The 20,468-nt window shown below is 47.3% G+C and overlaps 1 protein-coding gene across 3 annotated transcripts in view; it reads left to right on the forward strand.

The window, feature by feature from the left end:
- Nucleotides 1-17,789, forward strand: part of CIMIP7 (ciliary microtubule inner protein 7) — a 56,379-nt gene extending 38,590 nt beyond the window's left edge. For 2 of the 3 annotated variants that reach the window (XM_077451635.1, XM_077451632.1), the window contains 2 exons: nt 2,078-2,155; nt 16,390-17,789. In XM_077451635.1, coding sequence (XP_077307761.1) covers nt 2,078-2,155; nt 16,390-16,827 — 516 coding nt within the window. In that variant the 3' untranslated portion in view covers nt 16,828-17,789. The remainder of the gene's footprint in view (nt 1-2,077; nt 2,156-16,389) is intronic. The other variant, XM_077451634.1, reaches the window with a different exon arrangement.
- Nucleotides 17,790-20,468: the final 2,679 nt, after the last annotated feature.

The following is a 20,468-nucleotide window of genomic DNA, read 5'->3' on the forward strand; positions in this document are numbered from 1 at the left end:
TCTCTATCCAGGAAGAAGCCTCTGCAGGTGAAGTAAATAAACGGGTTGTCGCCCCATCTTCCACTCGTAGTCTTGCTGGGAAGAACATGCTGTATTTGAGACTTTTGGGCCGCAGTTTAGCGTGCACTATATCGAACGACTTGTGCTGGCGCTGGGCTTCCACAGAATAATCAGGGAATATCATTAGTCTAGCATTTTCAAACTTCAACTCCTGCAGGGCCCTGGCCTCTCTCAGCACCATGTCTCTGTCTTTGAAGTGCAAGAGCTTGATAATAAATGTGCAAGGAGGAGAACCCTGAGATCCACATGTAACAGGCAGGTGGTGGGTCCTCTCTATTGTAAAGAAGGGGGAGAAGTGGGCCCTAGGCATCAGCTCTCTAAGAAAGGCGCTCAGTGAATGCAGTGGGGTCGGTACCTCCTGATCCCTCTGGGAGGCCGACGATTTGCAGGTTGTTGCATCTGTTGCGGTTCTCTGCATCTTCTGCATGGCTTTCCAGGGCTTTCACTCTGGCCTTTAGTGTATGCAGGTCCCCGGAGTGCTCTCTCACTGTATCCTCCGTCGCCAACACCCGCCACTCCACCTCCGCCACCTGGCCGTGAAAAGAAATCAAGATCCCAGTGGATGAAGTCTACGTTGGTCTCCAGGTGGTCAATCTTTTCCATTAGCGCTGCTTGTCCCATAGCAATAGTTTGCATGGCAGTCGCGAGGTCCACCGCCAAAGCAGGAGGGGAGTCGGCTGTCTCTGGTCCTGTCCAGGGGAGCCGCTGCTTACTTTGATCTCCGGGATTTGCCACTGGGCATGGCCCGGAGCCCCTGCTGTGTCACCGGAGCTTTCCCCACCACACTCCCACAGCCTAGGCATGGGAAAATGCAGGATAAGTGGCCGGACTCCAGGGGCTCTGTTACTGAGTGTCCTCTCTCGTCGCCATCTTGGCCCACGCCCCCCCCCTGGTTTGAAGTCATGGGCTACATCAGAAGGCTCGGCACCCCTGCCGTAAGGGGATCCTAATTGCTGCAGTGGGCAGACGCAGGTTGTTGCGGTTCTCTGCATCTTCTGCATGGTTTTCCAGGGCTTTCACTCTGGCCTTCAGTGTATGCAGGTCCCCGGAGTGCTCTCTCACTGTATCCTCCGTCGCCAACACCCACTACTCTCCACCTCCGCCACCCGGCCACGAAAAGGAATCAAGATCCCAGTGGATGAAGTCTAGCGCTGTTTGGCCCGTAGCAATAGTTTGCAAGGCAGTCGCAAGGTCCACCGCCGAAGCAGGAAGGGAGGCGACTGTCTCTAGTCCTGTCCAGGGGAGCCGCTGCTGACTTCGATCTCCAGGATTTGCCACTGGGCATGGCCCGGAGCCCCTGCTGTGTCACCGGAGCTTTCCCCATCACACTCCCACAGCCTAGGCATGGGAAAATGCAGGATAAGTGTCCAGACTCCCGGGGCTCTGTTACTGAGTGTCCTCTCCCGTCGCCATCTTGCCCCCCCCCCCCCCCCCCAGTTTGAAGTCATGGGCTACATCAGAAGGCTCGGCACCCCTGGCGTAAGGGGATCCTAATTGCTGCAGTGGGCAGACGAGCATGTTAATAGTAAATTCAGTGAATTAAATCAAAGACTCGTGCCATTACATTCAGATTTGTTTATTCTTTATTAAGAATTTAGTCCATGCGAGTATACAAAGTGAACAACAGCTCATCCATTAATCTACGTGCCGGGGACATGTTTTTATTTTACATTTAGGAGGAAATATTTTTAGCATCAAAGAAAATTAATGCCTCGTGAAACTTGCTTCGATTTTAATTACTCCTGCATACATTATGCCTGCTGATAATAACAATATTGCCCTGTAACCTTGCCAAGTCTTTGTGGTGGGTGTACAGTATGCAGCAAACTAATGTCATTGCTATAATGAATGCTTTGACGGTAATAATATTAAAACCATTATCCTGCAGAGATAATATGTGGCTAGGTTAGATTCCATTTTAATAAGGTATCCTGCAAAGAATTGTATTGTGACCGTCACCTTCCCTGCGACGCACTTATTATATTTAATGTACTTACCTGTTGTTTTTTTTTTCCAGGAAAATCCAGCAAAGCATACATTCTCAAGACACGACAACCGTCATATTTTCCCCAGCTCTGTTTTTTCCTTTGAGAATGTAAGTAAAAAAAGGGTCCGGAACTTGTTTGAGCTTCAGGCGTTCGGCTTCAGGCGACATGTAGTGGAGATGTGAACCATCTCCATTGAGAATAATGGAAGGATTTGCCCCCTTAAAGCGGAGTTCCACCCAAAAGTGGAACTTTCGCTTTAAGCACTCCTCAACCCCTGATTTGGCATGTCATTTTTTTGGGGGGGGGGGGGGGGGGAGTGTGTACCCTTTTTTTTCGTGGGACTTCCTGTCCCACTTCTTATGTCCTATATTGGGCCGCCTAGGCGACTCTTCCTCTCGCCCTAGGCGGCCCCTCCCTGCCAGCAATCTTCTGGAACACAACTTGGGTCTCAAAAGATCAGCTGGCCAATAGGAGAGCGCAGCATGGCTCGCGCATGCGCGGTGTGCACCCCGGCCGTGAAGCCACAAGCTGTCACGGCCGGGTGCCCACAGGTACCACGACGGCGCCGAGGAGAGGATGGGGTGAGGAGCTAGCCGCATGTGCGTTGTGCGCCCCGGCCATGAAGCTGCAAGCTGTCACGGCCGGGTGGAAAAAAAACGGGTGGAACTCCGCTTTAATGACCAGGCCATTTTTTTTGCGATACGGCACTGCGTTGCTTTAACTGACAATTGCGCAGTCATGCGACGTTGTAACCAAACAAAATTGATGTGCTTTTTTCCCCACAAATAGAGCTTTTTTTGGTTGTATTTGATCACCTCTGCGGTTTTTATTTTTTGCGCTACAAAGACCAATAATTTAAAAAAAATGAAAACATTTTTTTTTACTTTCTGCTATAATACATATCCCAAAAAATTATAAAAAAAAGAATTTATTCATCAGTTTAGGTCGATATAAACTCTTCTAGTAAGAAAAAAAGAATTGCAATAGGTATATATTGATTGGTTTGCGCAAAAAGTTATAGCGTCTACAAACTACGGGAAAGATTTAGGGACTTTTATATATTTATTGTTTTTACTGGTAATGACAGCAATCTGTGTTTTATAGCGGCACTGCGACATTGTGGCAGACAAATCTGAGCCCAAATGACACTTTTTGGGGACCAGTGACATTATTACATTGATCAGTGCTATAAAAATGCAGTGATCAATTTATAAATGGCACTGGCAGGGAAGGGGGTAACACTAGGGGGCGATCATTGATGGCGCAGCCATTGGTTCCCGCTGCTGTCAATGAACACTGGGAACAGTTCCTAGTGTTGGGAACACACTTAACCCCTTGATAGCCCCCTAGTGTTAACCCCTCCCTTGCCAGTGTAATTTATACATTGATCGGTGCATTTTTTTTATAGCACTGATCAATGTAATAATGTCACTGGTCCCCAAAAAGTGTAATTTGGGGTCAGATTTGTCCGCCACAATGTCACAGTCCCACTATAAAACACAGATTGCCGTCATTACCAGTAAAAACAATAAAAAAAAGTCCCTAAAACTTTCCCGTAGTTTGTAGACGCTATAACTTTTGCACAAACCAATCAAGATATACCTATTGCAATTTTTTTGTTTACCAAAAATATGTAGAAGTATATATATCGACCTAAACTGATGAATAAATTCGTTTTTTTTTAAATATATTTGGAATCATAGATGTGTCAGCGCATTGGACTGATTAAGGAGGTTCATCCACTCATAAGGGAAGGCAGTCGGCTCGCAGATGGAGAGGCAGCTGGTAGTCCGCCTAACGCCGGTGAAGCCTGATGAAGGACCACGCATGCCCTGAATGCCCGCTCCTCCCCACTCCTTCTCCAACCGGAAGTGGTGTGCATCGCCGCCACAGAGCCGTTCTGAGTGCCTGGAAGCTCTGGGAGCCACCAGCGTTATCGGGACCACCAGCTGCCTCCCCATCTGCGAGTTGATCTCCTTCCCTTATGAGTGGATGAACCTTCTTAATCATTCCAATGCGTTGACACATCTATGATCTTGTGAGTTCCCAACTGTCTACCTTGGAATAAAATGTTTTAATATTGCTGCACTTAGATGGCGCTGCACTTCTTTGTGTCTTGTGAAAGGTTAACTACTGTATATGATAATTATTAGTTAAATTAATGGGACAGAATCACTGATCTTTCACAAACAGGAAAGCCCTGTGCTCGGAATACATCTGGCCCTGCAGATGGACCTGCCATAAAAAAAATACAGTGCTGTTAGTTGCCTGAAAAAGGACCATTACTGAAAGTACCTTCGTCTGAAGTTGACTGTGCCAGCCAGAAAAATCCACCCTTAATGCTTCTCCTTGGCAACTGCAGTAAATTAGCCTCATCACAGAGGACTGAATGTATCACACTGCGTTAGTGTACTGCGTACGCACCTCAGCGTGTCCCTTCGATTTCCGTAAACCTCTGGAAGCATTGTCCCTGGTGCCGAATGATTAGGTTTGTGTGTTTGAATTCTAAATTGGGCATTTAATTTCATAGCAGTAAGCTGCAGCTCTCAGCCCTGGAGATTACAAACAGTAATATACGAGACTCTTCCTTCCACTACGCATTCCCTAAGTACATATTTTTATAGCTCCTCATTCTTCGCCATGACATGCAGACTCTACACAGCCACAGAGAAGCTAATTATCTATATAATCAGGCATTGCATTACTTTACATTGCATAATGGAAGAGGCAGGAGTTGGTTTGCTCCCGCAGAGAAGACTGTTGCAAATCAGGAGCATTGTTTCATTCTAGGATATGAATACTGCAGCTGCCATTGCTGAGCTTGGGCTTGGCCGAATCTGGAAGGCAGCTGTCATTTCTGGACTATTTAGCTGCGGAATGGATATTCCCTGCAAAGGTAGGGGGCCTGCTCATGAAACTGCTGATCTAATAAGGCCACATGGCCAGACTAGGTCAAAAACATTGACCAGATACCACCATGTGGCCAGATTAGGTCAAAAACATTGACCAGCTATCACCATGTGGCCACATTAGGTCAAAAACATTGAGCAGATACCACCATGTGGCCAGATTAGGTCAACAACATTGACCAGATACCACCATGTGGCTAGATTAGGTCAACAACATTGACCAGATACCACCATGTGGCCAGATTAGGTCAACAACATTGACCAGATACCACCATGTGGCCAGACTAGGTCAAAAACATTGACCAGATACCTCCATGTGGCCAGATTAGGTCAAAAACATTGACCAGATACCACCATGTGGCCAGGTTAGGTCAAAACATTGACCAGATAGCACCATGTGGCCAGATTAGGTCAAAAACATTGACCAGATACCACCATGTGGCCAGGTTAGGTCAAAAACATTGACCAGATACCACCATGTGGCCAGATTAGGTCAAAAAACATTGACCAGGTACCACCATGTGGCCAGATTAGGTCAAAAAACATTGACCAGGTACCACCATGTGGCCAGATTAGGTCAAAAACATTGACCAGATATCACCATATGGCCAGATTAGGTCAAAAACATTGACCAGATACCACCAAGTGGCCATATTAGGTTGATGATGTCACAAGAACCCCTGCCCCTTTTTGCACATGCAACTGTGGGGGTGGAGAAAGTTCTGCTCATAGCTTATTGGCCTGGCTCTGACTGCTGAATTCTGGCTTTTGATCGAACCTGGAGCTGAACCCAGGCTCATCCCTATTGGTAAAGTTATCTGCATCCAAGTTGTATGTTTCTAGTTTCAGTTAAGATTCTTGTTTATGGTTCACTTACCTTTTCCCCTCCCAAGCAGCATAGGTGTGGATAGCCTATTGCATTAGGGCAGGGGTCTCAAACTGGCGCCCCTCCAGCTGCTGCAGAACTACCATTCCTATGAGGCATTGCAAGGCTGACAGTTACTGGCATGACTCCTATAGGCAGAGGCATGATGGGACTTGTAGTTCCGCAACAGCTGGAGGGCCGCCAGTTTGAGACCCCTGCATTAGGGTGTGCACCCCAAAGTTCAAACACACATACCTTTCTCTGTGGCCTCAGATGCACGGGGCAGTGAATGAATGGGAAGTGCTCTGTGCTGAGTGGCTTCCTGTTCATTCACAAACTGAAGCATAGTAAACACAGTTTTCCATACTTCAGTTATGAATGGACCCAGTGAGTGAGTGTGTTCACTGTGTTCATTCAGAAAAGGAACTATTTAGCAGCCCCTTCTCCGACTCTTCATCCTGAAACATCCACCCACAGTAGCTGGGGGGGGGAAGAGGAGGGAAGCCAAAAGCACTGCAGGTTGGGGGCAACAAGGGGGGGAAGCCCCGGAAGTAAGAGGAGTTAGCAATGCACATAGTGATTAGGGTGTGCCCAGGCACACCTGCCGCACCCCCTGCACACGCCTATGCTTAGCAACATATACTTACATTCTCTTTGCTCCTCTGCTGCTTTGTTCTGCTACCAGAACCGAAAAGAGGAAGCTTTCTATAAACGTACAGCCTTACACAGAGCTAAGGACTTATGTGACAGTGCTGGACCAATCACTGGGCTCCAGAGTTGTCATGTGGGAGGAAGGGGAGTTAGTTCCTAATACCTGAAAGTACTAGGTATTTCTGTTTATTTAAACCCCCACCTCCCACCGCTAATCTCACTTAGGTGAAAATGACAGGTTCCTGCTTCCGCACCCTACCGGGATAGCCCCAGGATATATTCCAGGAGGCTCAGACGCAGGGACTCAGTGCAACCAGTGGGTGGGCATAATGCATGTCTTTGGGGGGCGGCTACAGCAACCTGGAAGAGACAGCTGGGCTCTCAATGACATCAGAGTGGAAGATGGCTAGGCTAGGCTGTTTTACTTGAGCAGTCAGTCGCAGCAAAGCAACACTGAATTTGTTGGACAGGTGCAATTTGCCTAATGCAGACACTAGTTAGATTGACCTGTGTGTCTCCAAGGAAAGACATTGGTAGGGTTTTACCCTCACTTCCTGTTTGGCTATGTGACAGGAAGTGAAGCCAATTTTCTGAAAAGGGACACAGAGCCCAACCTAAAAAAAAAAAAACAGGGTTTCTAACACTCACTTGGTTTCCATCAAATGCCCCCACTTAGAATAGGATTGTCTTGAGCTAGATTTTAGCTCAGTGTTCTAAATGGGTGGTGAAAGATTGCTTGGTTCTCAGTGATAGAGGCGTCGGAGGACAGATGCCACATCCACCTAGGTAAGTATGATTCTTAAAAAACAAACAAAAAAAAAAACTATAATCTTTTATGTCACTGTCCTGGAACAAGTATGTAGGTCAACAGTTCCAACAACAGACTCCATTCTTGTCCCTGGTTGCAAGGAGAGGGTGAAGGTGACAGGCCCCTGAGCAGTGGCGGCCCGTGCATTAAGAGTGGCCCCTCCTGACACCCCCTCTATCACCAATAGATAGATTCATGCAATACATGAATCTATCTATGGCCACTGCTGCCACCCCCTATTCAAGCGCCCGACCCCTTTTCGGGTGCAGTGCGCCTCAATTACAGCAGCGGGGGGGTGGGGGTTGTTTTTGAAGCACCTGATTGGAGCCATAGGCTCTAATAGGTGTCAAAAAAGGTGACCTGCGAGTGCTATGCTAGGCTATGCGCTTTCCTAACACTAAACTGCCTCTCCGCCAATCAGGTGCTCGGGTCTGTTACCTGATTGGCTGAAACGACAGGCGCTGCTATTGGGCGCCAATCAGGAGTAGAGGGCGGCAGGAGATGCACGAAGGACCTTGCTCATCGCCGTCACCCACTGCCCCACCAAGACAGGGTAAGTGCGGGCAGATGGCGAGCAGGCAGGGGTCATACTGGGGGCATTCAAGGGCACACTGGAAGCATTTAATGAGCACACTGGCAGCATTTGATGAGCACACTGGCAGCATTTGATGGGCACACTAGCAGCATTTGATGGGCACAGTGGCAGCGTTTGATGGGCACAGTGGCAGCGTTTGATGGACACAGTGGCAGCATTTGAGGGCACAGTGGCAGCGTTTGATGGGACAGTGGCAGCGTTTGAGGGCACAGTGACTGAAATTGGTGGCACAGTGGCAGCGTTTGATGGCACAGTAGGAGCATTTGATGGCACTGTGGGTGCATTTGATGGCACAGTGGCAGCGTTTGATGACACAATGGCAGTGTTTAATGGGCACAGTGGCAGCATTTGCCACACTGGCTGCAATTGATGGCACACTGGCTGCAATTGAGGACACAGTGGCAGCGCTTGAGGGCACAGTGGCAGCGCTTGAGGGCACAGTGGCAGCATTTGATGGCACAGTGACTGCCAATTGGTGGCACAGTGGCAGCGTTTGATGGCACAGTGGCAGCGTTTGATGGCACAGTGGCAGTGTTTAATAGGCACAGTGGCAGCGTTTAATTAGGACAGTGGCAGCATTTGGCACAGTGGCAGCATTTGAGGACACAGTATCAGCGTTTGAAGGCACAATGGCATCATTTGATGGCACAGTGGCTGTGTTTGATGGGCACTGGCAGCGTTTGATGGCACAGTGGCAAGCGTTTGATGGCTCAGTGGCTGCAATTGATGATTTTTTTTTCAAAATTTTTTGCGCCCCCCCCCCAAAAATTGTGTCCTGAAAAACAAGTCCTCAGCGCCTGTATTTCTATTTCAAACGTTTCCCTTTAATAGACAAAGTCTTAATTTGTTGCTCACCTTTAACATGCAGATCAGCCCCCCTTTTCTTTGCAGAGGCTTTTTATTCTACAAGGCTGAACAGACTAGGCTTTCGGAAGCCAAAATCTGCATGCGACAATTACATTTCTTTTTCCTCACAATGCTGCAAGGTGACGGCTTTGATTCCAGGCACGGCGATAATTAGGGAGCTGTTGATAAGGGAGAGTTGCTCCGTGGAAATTATTAGCAGCGGTGATAATTACTGTAGTGATTATCTTCTAAAACAGAGGGGGGGCCTTTTGCACATGGGTGGTTCATTTACTGTAAATAGAATATAATGATGGGGTGTGTTTTTAAAAGGGGAAACCATTGTACGTTATCAGAAAGTATTCATTTTGTTGTGTTTATGTGGCATTTATCTGCAATTAATTTATGGTAGTTTTCACATTCATTACATACCTGAGCTGGCCGTAGATGGATCAAAACGTGTCCGGCTCAGCAGGGACAGGCTGAATTTCAATCCATTCATGAGAGAATTCAATCTAACAAATGACTTCTTTCAAACAGGCTTTGTGAATATTTTCCTCGATCAGCAGCTGCAGCCAATGGAAAGGCAGCCACAGTGGCGTCACTAGGGTTGGTATCACCTGGTGCGGAAAACATAGGTCTGACCCCCCCCCTCCACCAACTATATTCCCCCCTCAGTACAGACCCCCTTACTCAGTACAGACCCCACTCCCACAGTATAGATCCCCGCCCTAAGAACAGACCCCCTTCCTCAGTACAGACCACCCTCCGTCAGTATAGACCCCCCCCCACTAAGTACAGACCCCCCTCCCTCAGTACAGACCACCCTCCGTTAGTATAGACCCTCCCCACTAAGTACAGACCACCCTCCGTCAGTATAGACCCCCCCACTAAGTACAGACCACCCTCCGTCAGTGTAGACCCTCCCCCACTAAGTACAGACCCCCGTCCCTCAGTATAGACCCCCCACTAAGTACAGACCCCCTTCCTCAGTACAGACTCCCTTAAACAGTATAGATCCCCCTCACTAAGAACGGACTCCCCTTCCTCAGTACAGACCACCCTCCGTCAGTATAGACCCCCCCACTAAGTACAGACCCCCCTCCCTCAGTACAGACCACCCTCCGTTAGTATAGACCCTCCCCACTAAGTACAGACCACCCTCCGTCAGTGTAGACCCTCCCCCACTAAGTACAGACCACCCTCCGTCAGTATAGACCCCCCACTAAGTACAGACCACCCTCCGTCAGTGTAGACCCTCCCCCACTAAGTACAGACCCCCCTCCCTCAGTATAGACCCCCCACTAAGTACAGACCCCCTCCCTCAGTACAGACTCCCTTAAACAGTATAGATCCCCCTCACTAAGAACGGACCCCCCTTCCTCAGTACAGACCACCCTCCGTCAGTATAGACCCCCCACTAAGTACAGACCCCCCTCCCTCAGTACAGACCACCCTCCATTAGTATAGACCCTCCCCAACTAAGTGCAGACCGCCCTCCCTCAGTACAGACCACCCTCCGTCAGTATAGACCCCCCATTAAGTACAGACCCCCCTCCCTCAGTACAGACCACCCTCCGTCAGTATAGACCCCCCATTAAGTACAGACCCCCTCCCTCAGTACAGACCACCCTCCATCAGTATAGATCCCCCCGCTAAGTACAGACCCCTCCCTCAGTACAGACTACCCTCCGTTAGTATAGGGCCCCCCTCAGTACAGACCCCCTCCGACAGTATAGATCCCCCTCACTTAGAACAGACCCCCCTTCCTCAGTACAGACCACCCTCCATCAGTATAGACCCCCTCACTAAGTACAGAACCCCCCTCCCTCAGTACAGACCACCCTCCGTCAGTATAGACCCTCCCCCACTAAGTACAGACCCCCTCCCTCAGTACAGACCACCCTCCGTCAGTATAGACCCCCCATTAAGTACAGACCCCCTCCCTCAGTACAGAATACCCTCCGTCAGTATAGACCCCCCCACTAAGTACAGACCCCCCTCCCTCAGTACAGACCACCCTCCGTTAGTATAGACCCCCCCTCAGTACAGACCCCCCTCCCTCAGTACAGACCACCCTCCGTCAGTATAGACCCCTCCACTTAGTACAGACCCCCCTCCTTCAGTACAGACCACCCTCCGTCATTATAGGCCCCCCCACTAAGTACAGATATGTTGTGGAGAAAGTACACAATGTTGTGGAGAAACCCCTCTGTGTCCACGAATACAACTGTAATATCGGAGGGGTGGACCTCAACGACCAGTTGATGGCACCGTACTTAATAGCCCGTAAGGCCAGTCGCTGGTACAAAAAAGTGTCTGTATACTTCCAATTGCTTCTGCTGAACACTTATGTGTTATACAGAGCTTCAGGACAAACTGGATCCTTCTTTAAATTCCAGGAAGAGATCATCACAGCCCTTCTGTTTCCAGACGGTGCTGTGGCCCAACTTCCCAATGCAAATGCAGTGAGCCGGTGTCCTGTCAAATACTGTCCCCCGTCGGATAGTGTGCGCAGTACACATGACAAGCAGATTTCCGAAAATATCCGAAGAAAATATCCGAAGATGATAGAGTTAGAATAAAAAAGAGCCGAGCGAAGCAAGGCCGTGCCCGAAGCGTGGCGAGCGAAGCGAGGCCGTGCCCAAAGCGTGGCGAGGAAGCGAGGCCGTGCCCGAAGCGTGGCGAGGAAGCGAGGCCATGCCGAAGCGTGACGAGCGAAGCGTGGCGACCAAAGCGAGCCCGCGAGGGGCCCTCTATGTGCAGCCCTATGTTCACTTGGATGGTGGGGCTTGCACCTGGACTCCCGTTTTCCAAATCTCCTTGTGCTCCGTACTGCACAAGCACTGCGCCTGCGCAGTACAGGGCGGACACTATCTGATAGGCAGACATTTTTGGACAGAACACCGGCTCACTCACTCAGGCATTTTCCGTATATGTCCTCTCTGGTATCCCTACCCAACGAGCCCCCCAAAGAAGATGTCGTATCTGTAGCAAGTGCGGATTTAGGCGTGACACCCGCTATTGTTGCCCTTCCTGTCCTGACCAACCTGGTCTCTGCATCGGTGAATGTTTTGAACGCTACCATACAATAGTGGAGTATTAGCATAGGGTAAAGCACTGTACAGACTAGGACACTTTCACAGGGTCTCCAAAGATGCCATCACATTTTTAGAGGCCCAAACCTGGAACCGTTATAAAAGTGTAACAAAAAAGACAAAAATAGTTGTAGTTTTATTCTTTCTCTATTCTCCCTCTATTGTTCCCTCTCTATTAACCTGCTCTGTTTTACTGTATTTTTTAACTGCAATGTTTTATTGTTACTATGTTTTATCATGTTTGCTTTTCAGGTATGTAATTATTTTATACTTTACTGTTTACTGTGTTTTATTGTTAACCATTATGTTATTTTCAGGTACGCCATTCAGCTGCAGCACTGATTTATTCATCTTGACAGCAACAGCATTTGCTCTCACGATACATAAATCAGCGACTCCAGCGCTGTAAGAGGTGATTTCACAACTATAGTTGAAAAAAAAAAAAAGAGCATATATGCCGAAGCATGGGGGCAGGGGTGGAGGGGCGATATGCCCCTAACATTAGTGGTGGATTGCCCCCATGTTTTGGCATGTATTTTTTACTATTTTTCTTTAGTACAGATTGTTGTTGTTTTAGTTAATGTTTTATTTTTACCATTGTCTGCTTTTCAGGTACGCCATTCAGCTGCAGCACTAATTTATTTATCTTGACAGCAACAGTGTTTGCTTTCACAATATGTAAATCAGTGACTCCTGCGCTGTAGGAGGTGATTTCACCACTACAGTTAAAATAAAAATAAAAAAGGTGCATGTATGCCCATCATTTGATGTGGGTGGATGCAGAGCGGTATTCTAATGGTGGGCATACCCACCGATCAATCTCTTTTTTTCATGCAGCTGCATGAAAAAAAAGAACATTACAATATATGCCCAACAAGGACCAGCAACGTACTGGTATGTTGCAGCAGTTTGAGTGGTTATACCAGAATGATGCCTGCAGGTTTAGGTATCATCTTGGTAGCGTTCTTTTCAGCCAGCGGTCAGCTTTCATGTAAAAGCAATCCTAGCGGCTAATTAGCCGATAGACTGCTTTTACAAGCAGTGGGAGGGAACGCCCCCTCCTGCCATCTTCCATGGATTTCTCTCTCTCTCTTGTCCCACTGGGGAACCTGAGAATGCAGCCAGCTGACCATAGAGCTGAGTGAAGACCAAAATGGCTCCAATCATCTCTATGGCCTAAGAAACCGGAAGCTATGAGCATTTCATGGCTGGCTATAAACAGCGCCATTGGGAAATTGGGAAAGCATCTTGTCACACCGAACTTGGTGTAGTCAGATGCTTTGAGGGCAGAGGAGAGATCTAGAGTCTAATAGACCCCATTAAAAAAAAAAAAAAAAGAGTATCTGTCACTACCTATTGTTATAAAGGGCAGGGGCGTAACTATAGGGGGTGCAGCAGTTGCGACCGCAACTGGGCCCTGTGATGCAGGGGGCCCATGCAGCCCCCTCTACATATGGCCGGCAGCAGCATAGGCAGCTAGGGGTACTAGTGCACCATGCACACGTGTGGCTGGAGGTGGAGGGTGACTAGCAGAGCTCCATGCTCGACTATCACACTGGCTGCTCTTTAGTTGTGCATTCCCCGCATGACCTGTGTCCTCGGCCGGCTCCTCAGAGTACCCCTCTCCTGCTCCATGCGTTGCCGCTCAATCCGATGTCTGTTCTCCCCAGCCAGAGTCCCCCCCCCCCCCCCGAGTCTGGCCCACACTGCACTGCATACTTCTCCCGGGTAAACAAACTTTAGGCACACAGATGCAGTGCAGCCCTATGAGAGACAGCTCCCCGGAGGAAACTGCAGGCTTGTCTGCCAGCCCCCTTCCTCCCGTCATACACAGATGATGAAAGGTCTTTCTGGGAGATATGCTGATCGTCCAGCACACTGGATGGAGCCCAGGCCAACATGGATGAGTGCGCGGCCTGCAGCTTGGTCATGGTGAGTGAGAGGACCCCACCCCCCACACACCATTACATACCCCCTCCATCTTCCCCCTGGGGACAGAGACCCCTTCTCACGTGGGGACAGGGACCCCCACCTCCCCTGGGGACAGGGACCCCTTCTCACCTGGGAGCAGTAACTTCATCTGCCCTGGAGAAAAGGACCTCATCTCTTCTGGGGATGGGGACCCCATCCTTTCTAAGGACAGTCCCCCAATGGGGCACCTAAAAATTAAAAAAAAATAATAAAAAAAAATACTGATACCAGTGGTGGAACTACAGGGCTCACAAAAGGTCATACCTGTGACCGCGCCCTGGAGTTCCACCTCGGGCTCGGAGGGAAGGGCCCTGGCTGGGGTTCAGGGGGCCCTTCATGGTTTCTTGCATCGGGGCCCTGAAGGTTCTAGTTACGCCACTGATAAAGGGGATATTTACATTCCCTGTGATGAAAAAAAAATTATAAAAAATAAAAAGCATGTCTTGTTTGGTATCTATGTACTCGGCAAAAGATCATAAATATTTATATTTACCAAACATTTGGGCAATATAGTGTGTTTAAGTGCATTGAAAAAGTGTTTTTTTTCCCCAAAAAATTGCATTGGAAAAATCACTGCGCAAATACTGTGTGAAAAAAAAAAATTGCAACACCCACCATTTTAATCTGTAGGGCCTTTGCTTTAAAAAAAATATCTATATAATGTTTGGGCTTTAAAGGACCCCATTTTGGAAAGTAGATACCCCAAGCTATTTGCTGATAGGCATGTTGAGTCCATGGAATAGTTAATATTTTGCCACAAGTTTTTTTTTTTCACAAAGTTGTCACTAAATGATATATTGCTCAAACAACATGCCATGGTTATATGTGAAATTACACCCCAAAATACATTCTTCTACTTCTCCTGAGTACGGGGATACCACGTTTGGACTTTTTGAGAGTCTAGCCGCGTACAGGACCCTGAAAACCAATCACCGCCTTCAGGCTTTCTAAAATGGTGATTTTACTCTTCGCCACCTATCACAGTTACGGGGGCCAGGAAAAGTCAAGATAGCACAACCCCCCCCCCCCCCCCCCCCCAAATGACCCTATTTTCGAACATTTTAGACACCCCAAGGTGTTGTGCTAAGAGGCATGGTGAGTATTTTGCAGCTCTCATTTGTTTTTGAAAATTTAGAAAGAAAATTAGATTTTTAAAAAAAAAATTTTTTTCATTTTTCAAAACTTTGTGACAAAAAGCGAGATCTGTAAAATACTCAACATACCACTCAGCAAATAGCTTGGGATGTCTACTTTCCAAAATAGGGTCATTTGGGGGGGGGGGGGGGGGTTGTGCTGTCTTGGCATCGGAAACTGTAAGCCCTTGTACACACGGTCGGACATTCCGACAACCAAATCCGTCGGATTTTGTCCAAAACTGTTGCATACACACATTCGGACAAAGTTGTCAGAAAATCCGATCGTACTTAACGTGATGACGTTATTTCGTTAGGACAGGACTACGTTCAGGCTAGTAGCCAATAGCTTTGGTCTAGGAATTTGATCTGAGCATGCGTGGCACTTTGTCCGATCGGAATTCTCTACACATGATCGGACAAAGTCCGATCGGATCATGTTGTCGGAAAATTTTATAGCCCAGCTGGAAAACTTGGTCCGTCGGATACTCCGACGGAAACAGTCCGATGGAGCCCACACACAGTCGCATTATCCGACGACGCGGTCCTATCGGACATTGTCCATCGGAATGTCCAACCGTATGTACAAGGGCTTATAGGTAGTGAGGAGTGAAATCAAGAATATACGCCCATAGAAAGCCTGAAGGCAGTGATTGTTTTTTGGGGTCCTGTACATGGCTAGACTGCCAAAAAGTCTCACCCATGTGGTATCCCCGTACTCAGGAGAAGTGGCAGAATGTATTTTGGGGTATAATTGCACATATGCCCATGGCATGTTTGAGCAATATACCATTTCAATTACAACTTTGTATACATTTTTATTTTATTTTTTTGTCATTTTTCAATGACTTGTGACAAAAAAATAAAATATTCAATGTGCTCAACAAGCCTCTCAGCAAATTCCTTGGGGTATCTACTTTCCAAAATGGGGTAATTGGGGGGGGGGGGGGGGGGTTGTACTGCCCTATAGTTTTAGCACTTTAGAAATGAGATAGGCAGTCATAAACTAAAAGCTGCGTAAATTCCAGAAAATGTACTCTAGTTTGTAGACGCTATAACTTTTGCGCAAACCAATAAATATTCGCCTATTGGATTTTTTTTTTTTTTACCCGAGACATGTGGCTAAATGCTTTTTGGCCTAAATGTATGACTAAAATTGGGTTTATTGTATTTTTCTTATAACGCAAAGTAGAAAATATCATTTTTTTTTCAAAATTTTCGGCCTTTTTTTAGTTTTTACCTCTAAAAATAAAAACTGCAGAGGTGATCAAATGCCACCAAAAGAAAGGTCTATTTGTGGGGGGGAAAAAAGGATGCAATTTCGTTTTAATACAGCATTGCATGACCGCGCAATTACCAGTTAAAGCAGCGCAGTGCCAAATTGTAAAAAGTGCTCTGGTCAGGAAGGGGGTAAAAACTTCCGGGGCTGAAGTGGTTAACAAAGTGTCTTATTTTTTTCTTTACTTAGGGCATGGGCAAGAAAAAGCTTCTTCAGCATAGGGACTCCTACAACTTTATTTATTGGAAGCCAATGGAGGAGGAATTAAAGAGACAGAGGCCTCTTACCAGCACTTACCGGACGGACTTCTGGAGAGTGGACGATGATCCTGGGAGCGCTCCTCAGCTTCTGGTTCCCCGGATGAATCGGGCAACGGCCGCTTCCTATTCTGAAGTAACGACTTATAGAGACATGATGAGAAGCCATGCTAATCTGAAAACCTCTGAGCACTCAGCTTTGACAGGCGGCCCAGAGATATCAAACAACATCAGAGTAGGAACCGAGGGGATCTCATTAAGAAGAGCCAAGTCTGCGCCTTACAACCGGCTCACCGTTTCTGATTGTCTTGTTTGGCGTGTTCCAGAAACGTCGAAACAAGAAAGCGTGCAAAACATTGAGACAACATAAAGGCTATTTAAACCCAACAACAAGCATATAATATATTGCAACTGGACCGTGCTTAGATGTGGTGGCTGCATTCGTTTTCATGTTTCAGGCTCAGAGCACTTTTAGCAAATACAGGAAACACCTGTTGATCCAGCCAGAAATGCAGTGTCCTTGTCACTTCCTGTGAGTTGAACTGGAAGCATAAAACATGTCATTCTAATTTTGTAAACTACTAATCCACCTGTCCCCCATGGAATGCAGATGAACAAAGGCAAACATGTTTGAAGTCCAATCTGTTTTTTATGGATACAGTACCATAACTCCCAACTTTTTCATATGGAACAAGGGGCTCCTATTAGCAAAAGTATGTAGGCATAGGACACACCCCCGCCACACCCCCTTAACCACTTGTCGTCTGCCCACCGTCAAATGACAGTGGGGCGGTGAGGCTCTTGTTCTGGGGCGGAGTCCCAGAACGGCCGCCCTCACGTGCCCGTGGGGGGCACGCAGCGTGTTCCTGTGACACAGCGCAACCCCGATCTCTGTAAAGAGCCATGGCCGCAGCTCTTAAACCATATGATTGGCTGTGTCCAATCACAGTCGGTCACATGTAAACACGGAGATGCCGGTAATCGGCGCTCCTTGCCTCACACTGACAGAGTGTGTGGCGAGGAGAGCCAATCAGGGGCATCTCCTTGCAGAGGACATCTAGAAATGTAATCAGGGCATTGACCATCAGTACCCTGATTACAATCAGTGCCACCTATTCATGCAGCCTATCAGTGCCCATCAGTGTTGCCTATCAGTGCCACCTATCAGTGTCCATAAGTGTGACATATTTTTGGCTCCTCATCAGTGCCACCTAATCAGTGCCCATAAGTGCAGCCTATCAGTGCCACCTCATCAGCGTCCATCAGTGAAGGACAAAAATTGCTTATTTACAACATTTACTGACAGAAACTAAGAAAAAAAATGTTTTTTTTTTTTTAAATTCTGTCTTTTTTTTTTTTTTAGGAAAAAAAAAAAACCCCAGAAGTGATTAAATACCACCAAAAGAACGCTCTATTTGGGTAAAGAAAATGATAAAAATTTCACATGGTTACAGTGTAGCAATGCCACGCAATTGTCATTCAAAGTGTGACAGCGCTGAAAGCTGAAATTTGGCCTGGGCAGAGAGGGAGTAAGATGGATGCGGCCTGCAGCGTGGACGACGAGGAAGTGTCACATAATGTGCTAGTATGCAATGCATACTAGCACATTATGCCTTTACTTTGCAAGTAAAAAAAAAAAAAAGAAACATCAGAGTTTACTTCCTCTTTAAATTAAAAGAATTATACAGAAAAATGTATTGTTAAACCCACAAGTGCTTTTTTTAACCACTACTATTCCTTTATATTGAGTTTTGAAATTTACAAATGCAGCAATTTAGAAATCAGATGAAAGGTTTAGCGCTGGGAAACACTTTTTGAAAGGTAAAAAAGTGCATTTTATTTACATCTATATAGATCAGACCAAAATGAGGGACAGATGAGGAGACAGAGGGACATTGCTCCAAATCAGGGACAGTTGGGAACCATGCAGTAGAGGAGTGAACATAGCTACCCAGAGACAGAAAATGTGTTAATCACAGAGAAAAAAAGCCTGAAAATGCAAACGAATGCAGTCACCCCATCCAAGGACTCATTAGCTGCAAAATATGAATGTTTTCTTTTTGGGTTTAGAAGCTTGTTAGTCTTGTATTGCTCCCTTTACATCGGCTGTTACACCAAAGGCATATAATAGGTGAAGCGCTTACTGCTCTTTTGTTTTATAGTTGCTTTATCAGTACATTTCTACCAATTTTGATCTTACCTACTGCCTTTCTAATGCCCCGTACACACGGTCGGACTTTCCGACGGAAAATGTGCGATCGGATCGTGTTGTCGGAAAATCCGATCGTGTGTGTGGGCTCCATCTGACTTTTTCCATCTGAATTTCCGACACACAAAGTTTGAGAGCTGGAGCTAAAATTTCCGACAACAAAATCGTTTACATTTCCGATCGTGTGTAGACAATTCCGACGCACAAAGTGCCACGCATGCTCACAATAAATTACGAGACAAAAGCAATTGGCTACTGGCCTCTTTATAGTTCCGGCGTATGTGTTCTACGTCACCGCGTTCTGAATGATCAGATTTTCCGACAACTTTGTGCGACCGTGTGTATGCAAGACAACTTTGGGCCAAAAATCCGTCGGATTTTGTCATCGGAATGTCCGACCGTGTGTACAGGGCATAAGACTTTGTGGTTCTTCCTGCCATCAGTTTACCAAAAAAAGAAAACAACTGGGACAATTTAAGACATAAATGAGCACAGGACAATGACTTTTTCTAGTGTTTCTTTTGGCTTCAGGACATCTTGGTTTACTGACCTAGAACAAGTTTAGAAAGATGGATCCGTAATGATCTGCCCCGTGATGATCCGCTTGCTCAGCGAGGATCGCTCCGTTTATCCCCGCTGAGCTGGCGGATGACAGGGCGGTCTCCGCACACTGTGCAGGGACCGCCCTGTCAGCTCTCCACTCTCCTCTATGGGGGATCGGATGAACACGGACCGCCTGTCCGTGTTCATCCGATCTGCTCTGCAGACGGATAAAAAAAATAGGATTTTCCTCCGTCTGCAGAATCGGACCATTGCGGAGACGGACGATATCGGGTGTCTGCGGATGTTGATCTGCAGACACCCGCTATCCCATAGGAATGCATGTATGTCCGTATTTCATCCGCAAACGGATGTATGAAATACGGACATAATGTCCGCATGTGTGAAAGGGGCCTTAAGCCGCGTACACACGGGCGGATTGTATGGCCTACTTAGTCATACAATCCGACGGACAGTCCGTTATACTTTCGAATGAACGGACTTGACCACACACGGATGCACAAACAGTCCGTCGAAAGCTTGCGCGATGACGTGTACAGCACGTACCACGGGACTAGAAATCGGAAGTCCAATACACAGCAATGCAACCTTTTGCCGTGTAAATCCTTTCTGAGCATGCGCCATTCTTAGTCCGTCGAACTTGCCTACTGACGAGCGGATTGTCCTCTGAAACCAAAGTATGACGGACAATATTACAGAAATTCCGAAATACTTAGTACGCCAGACTGCACGCTGAAAAAGTCAGCTGAAGCCCACACACGAGCGGACTGTCCGCTGAAATGTGTTTCGACGGACTAAGTTGGCCATACAGTCCGCCCGTGTGTACGCGGCTTTAGACTTTCACTTGCTGCATGCTTTTTCTGGGTGCAACAGCATGCAGTGCAGCCATGCAAAGGCCGTGTTTGCCTGTACGGTTGATGTTCCATGCAGGCAGCCCCATTCATGTCAAATGGGACGCAGCAGTTGAACAGACACAGCCGCTGCTCCCAATTTGACAGCTGCGCAAGTGCGGATGCATGCCCCTAAATGCACACCGCATGTGTTTGGAATTGTGCACCCGCTTGGCTGTCTTATTCATTGCAGCAGCATTGTCTATGCAGCGGCTGCATCCCATTTGACATGAATGGGACTGCATGCACTGGGATGCACGGACCACCTGTGCATCCCCATAGGACAAACATTGCCCTCACTACAGCATGTGCCCTCACATGAGCACATGCTGTAGTATGCCCGTGTGAATG

This window comes from Lithobates pipiens, unplaced genomic scaffold, assembly GCF_037356315.1.
Source record: "Lithobates pipiens isolate NorthernLeopardFrog02 unplaced genomic scaffold, aLitPip1_a1.2 Scaffold_23, whole genome shotgun sequence".
In the NCBI taxonomy this organism is placed as follows: Eukaryota; Metazoa; Chordata; class Amphibia; order Anura; family Ranidae; genus Lithobates; species Lithobates pipiens.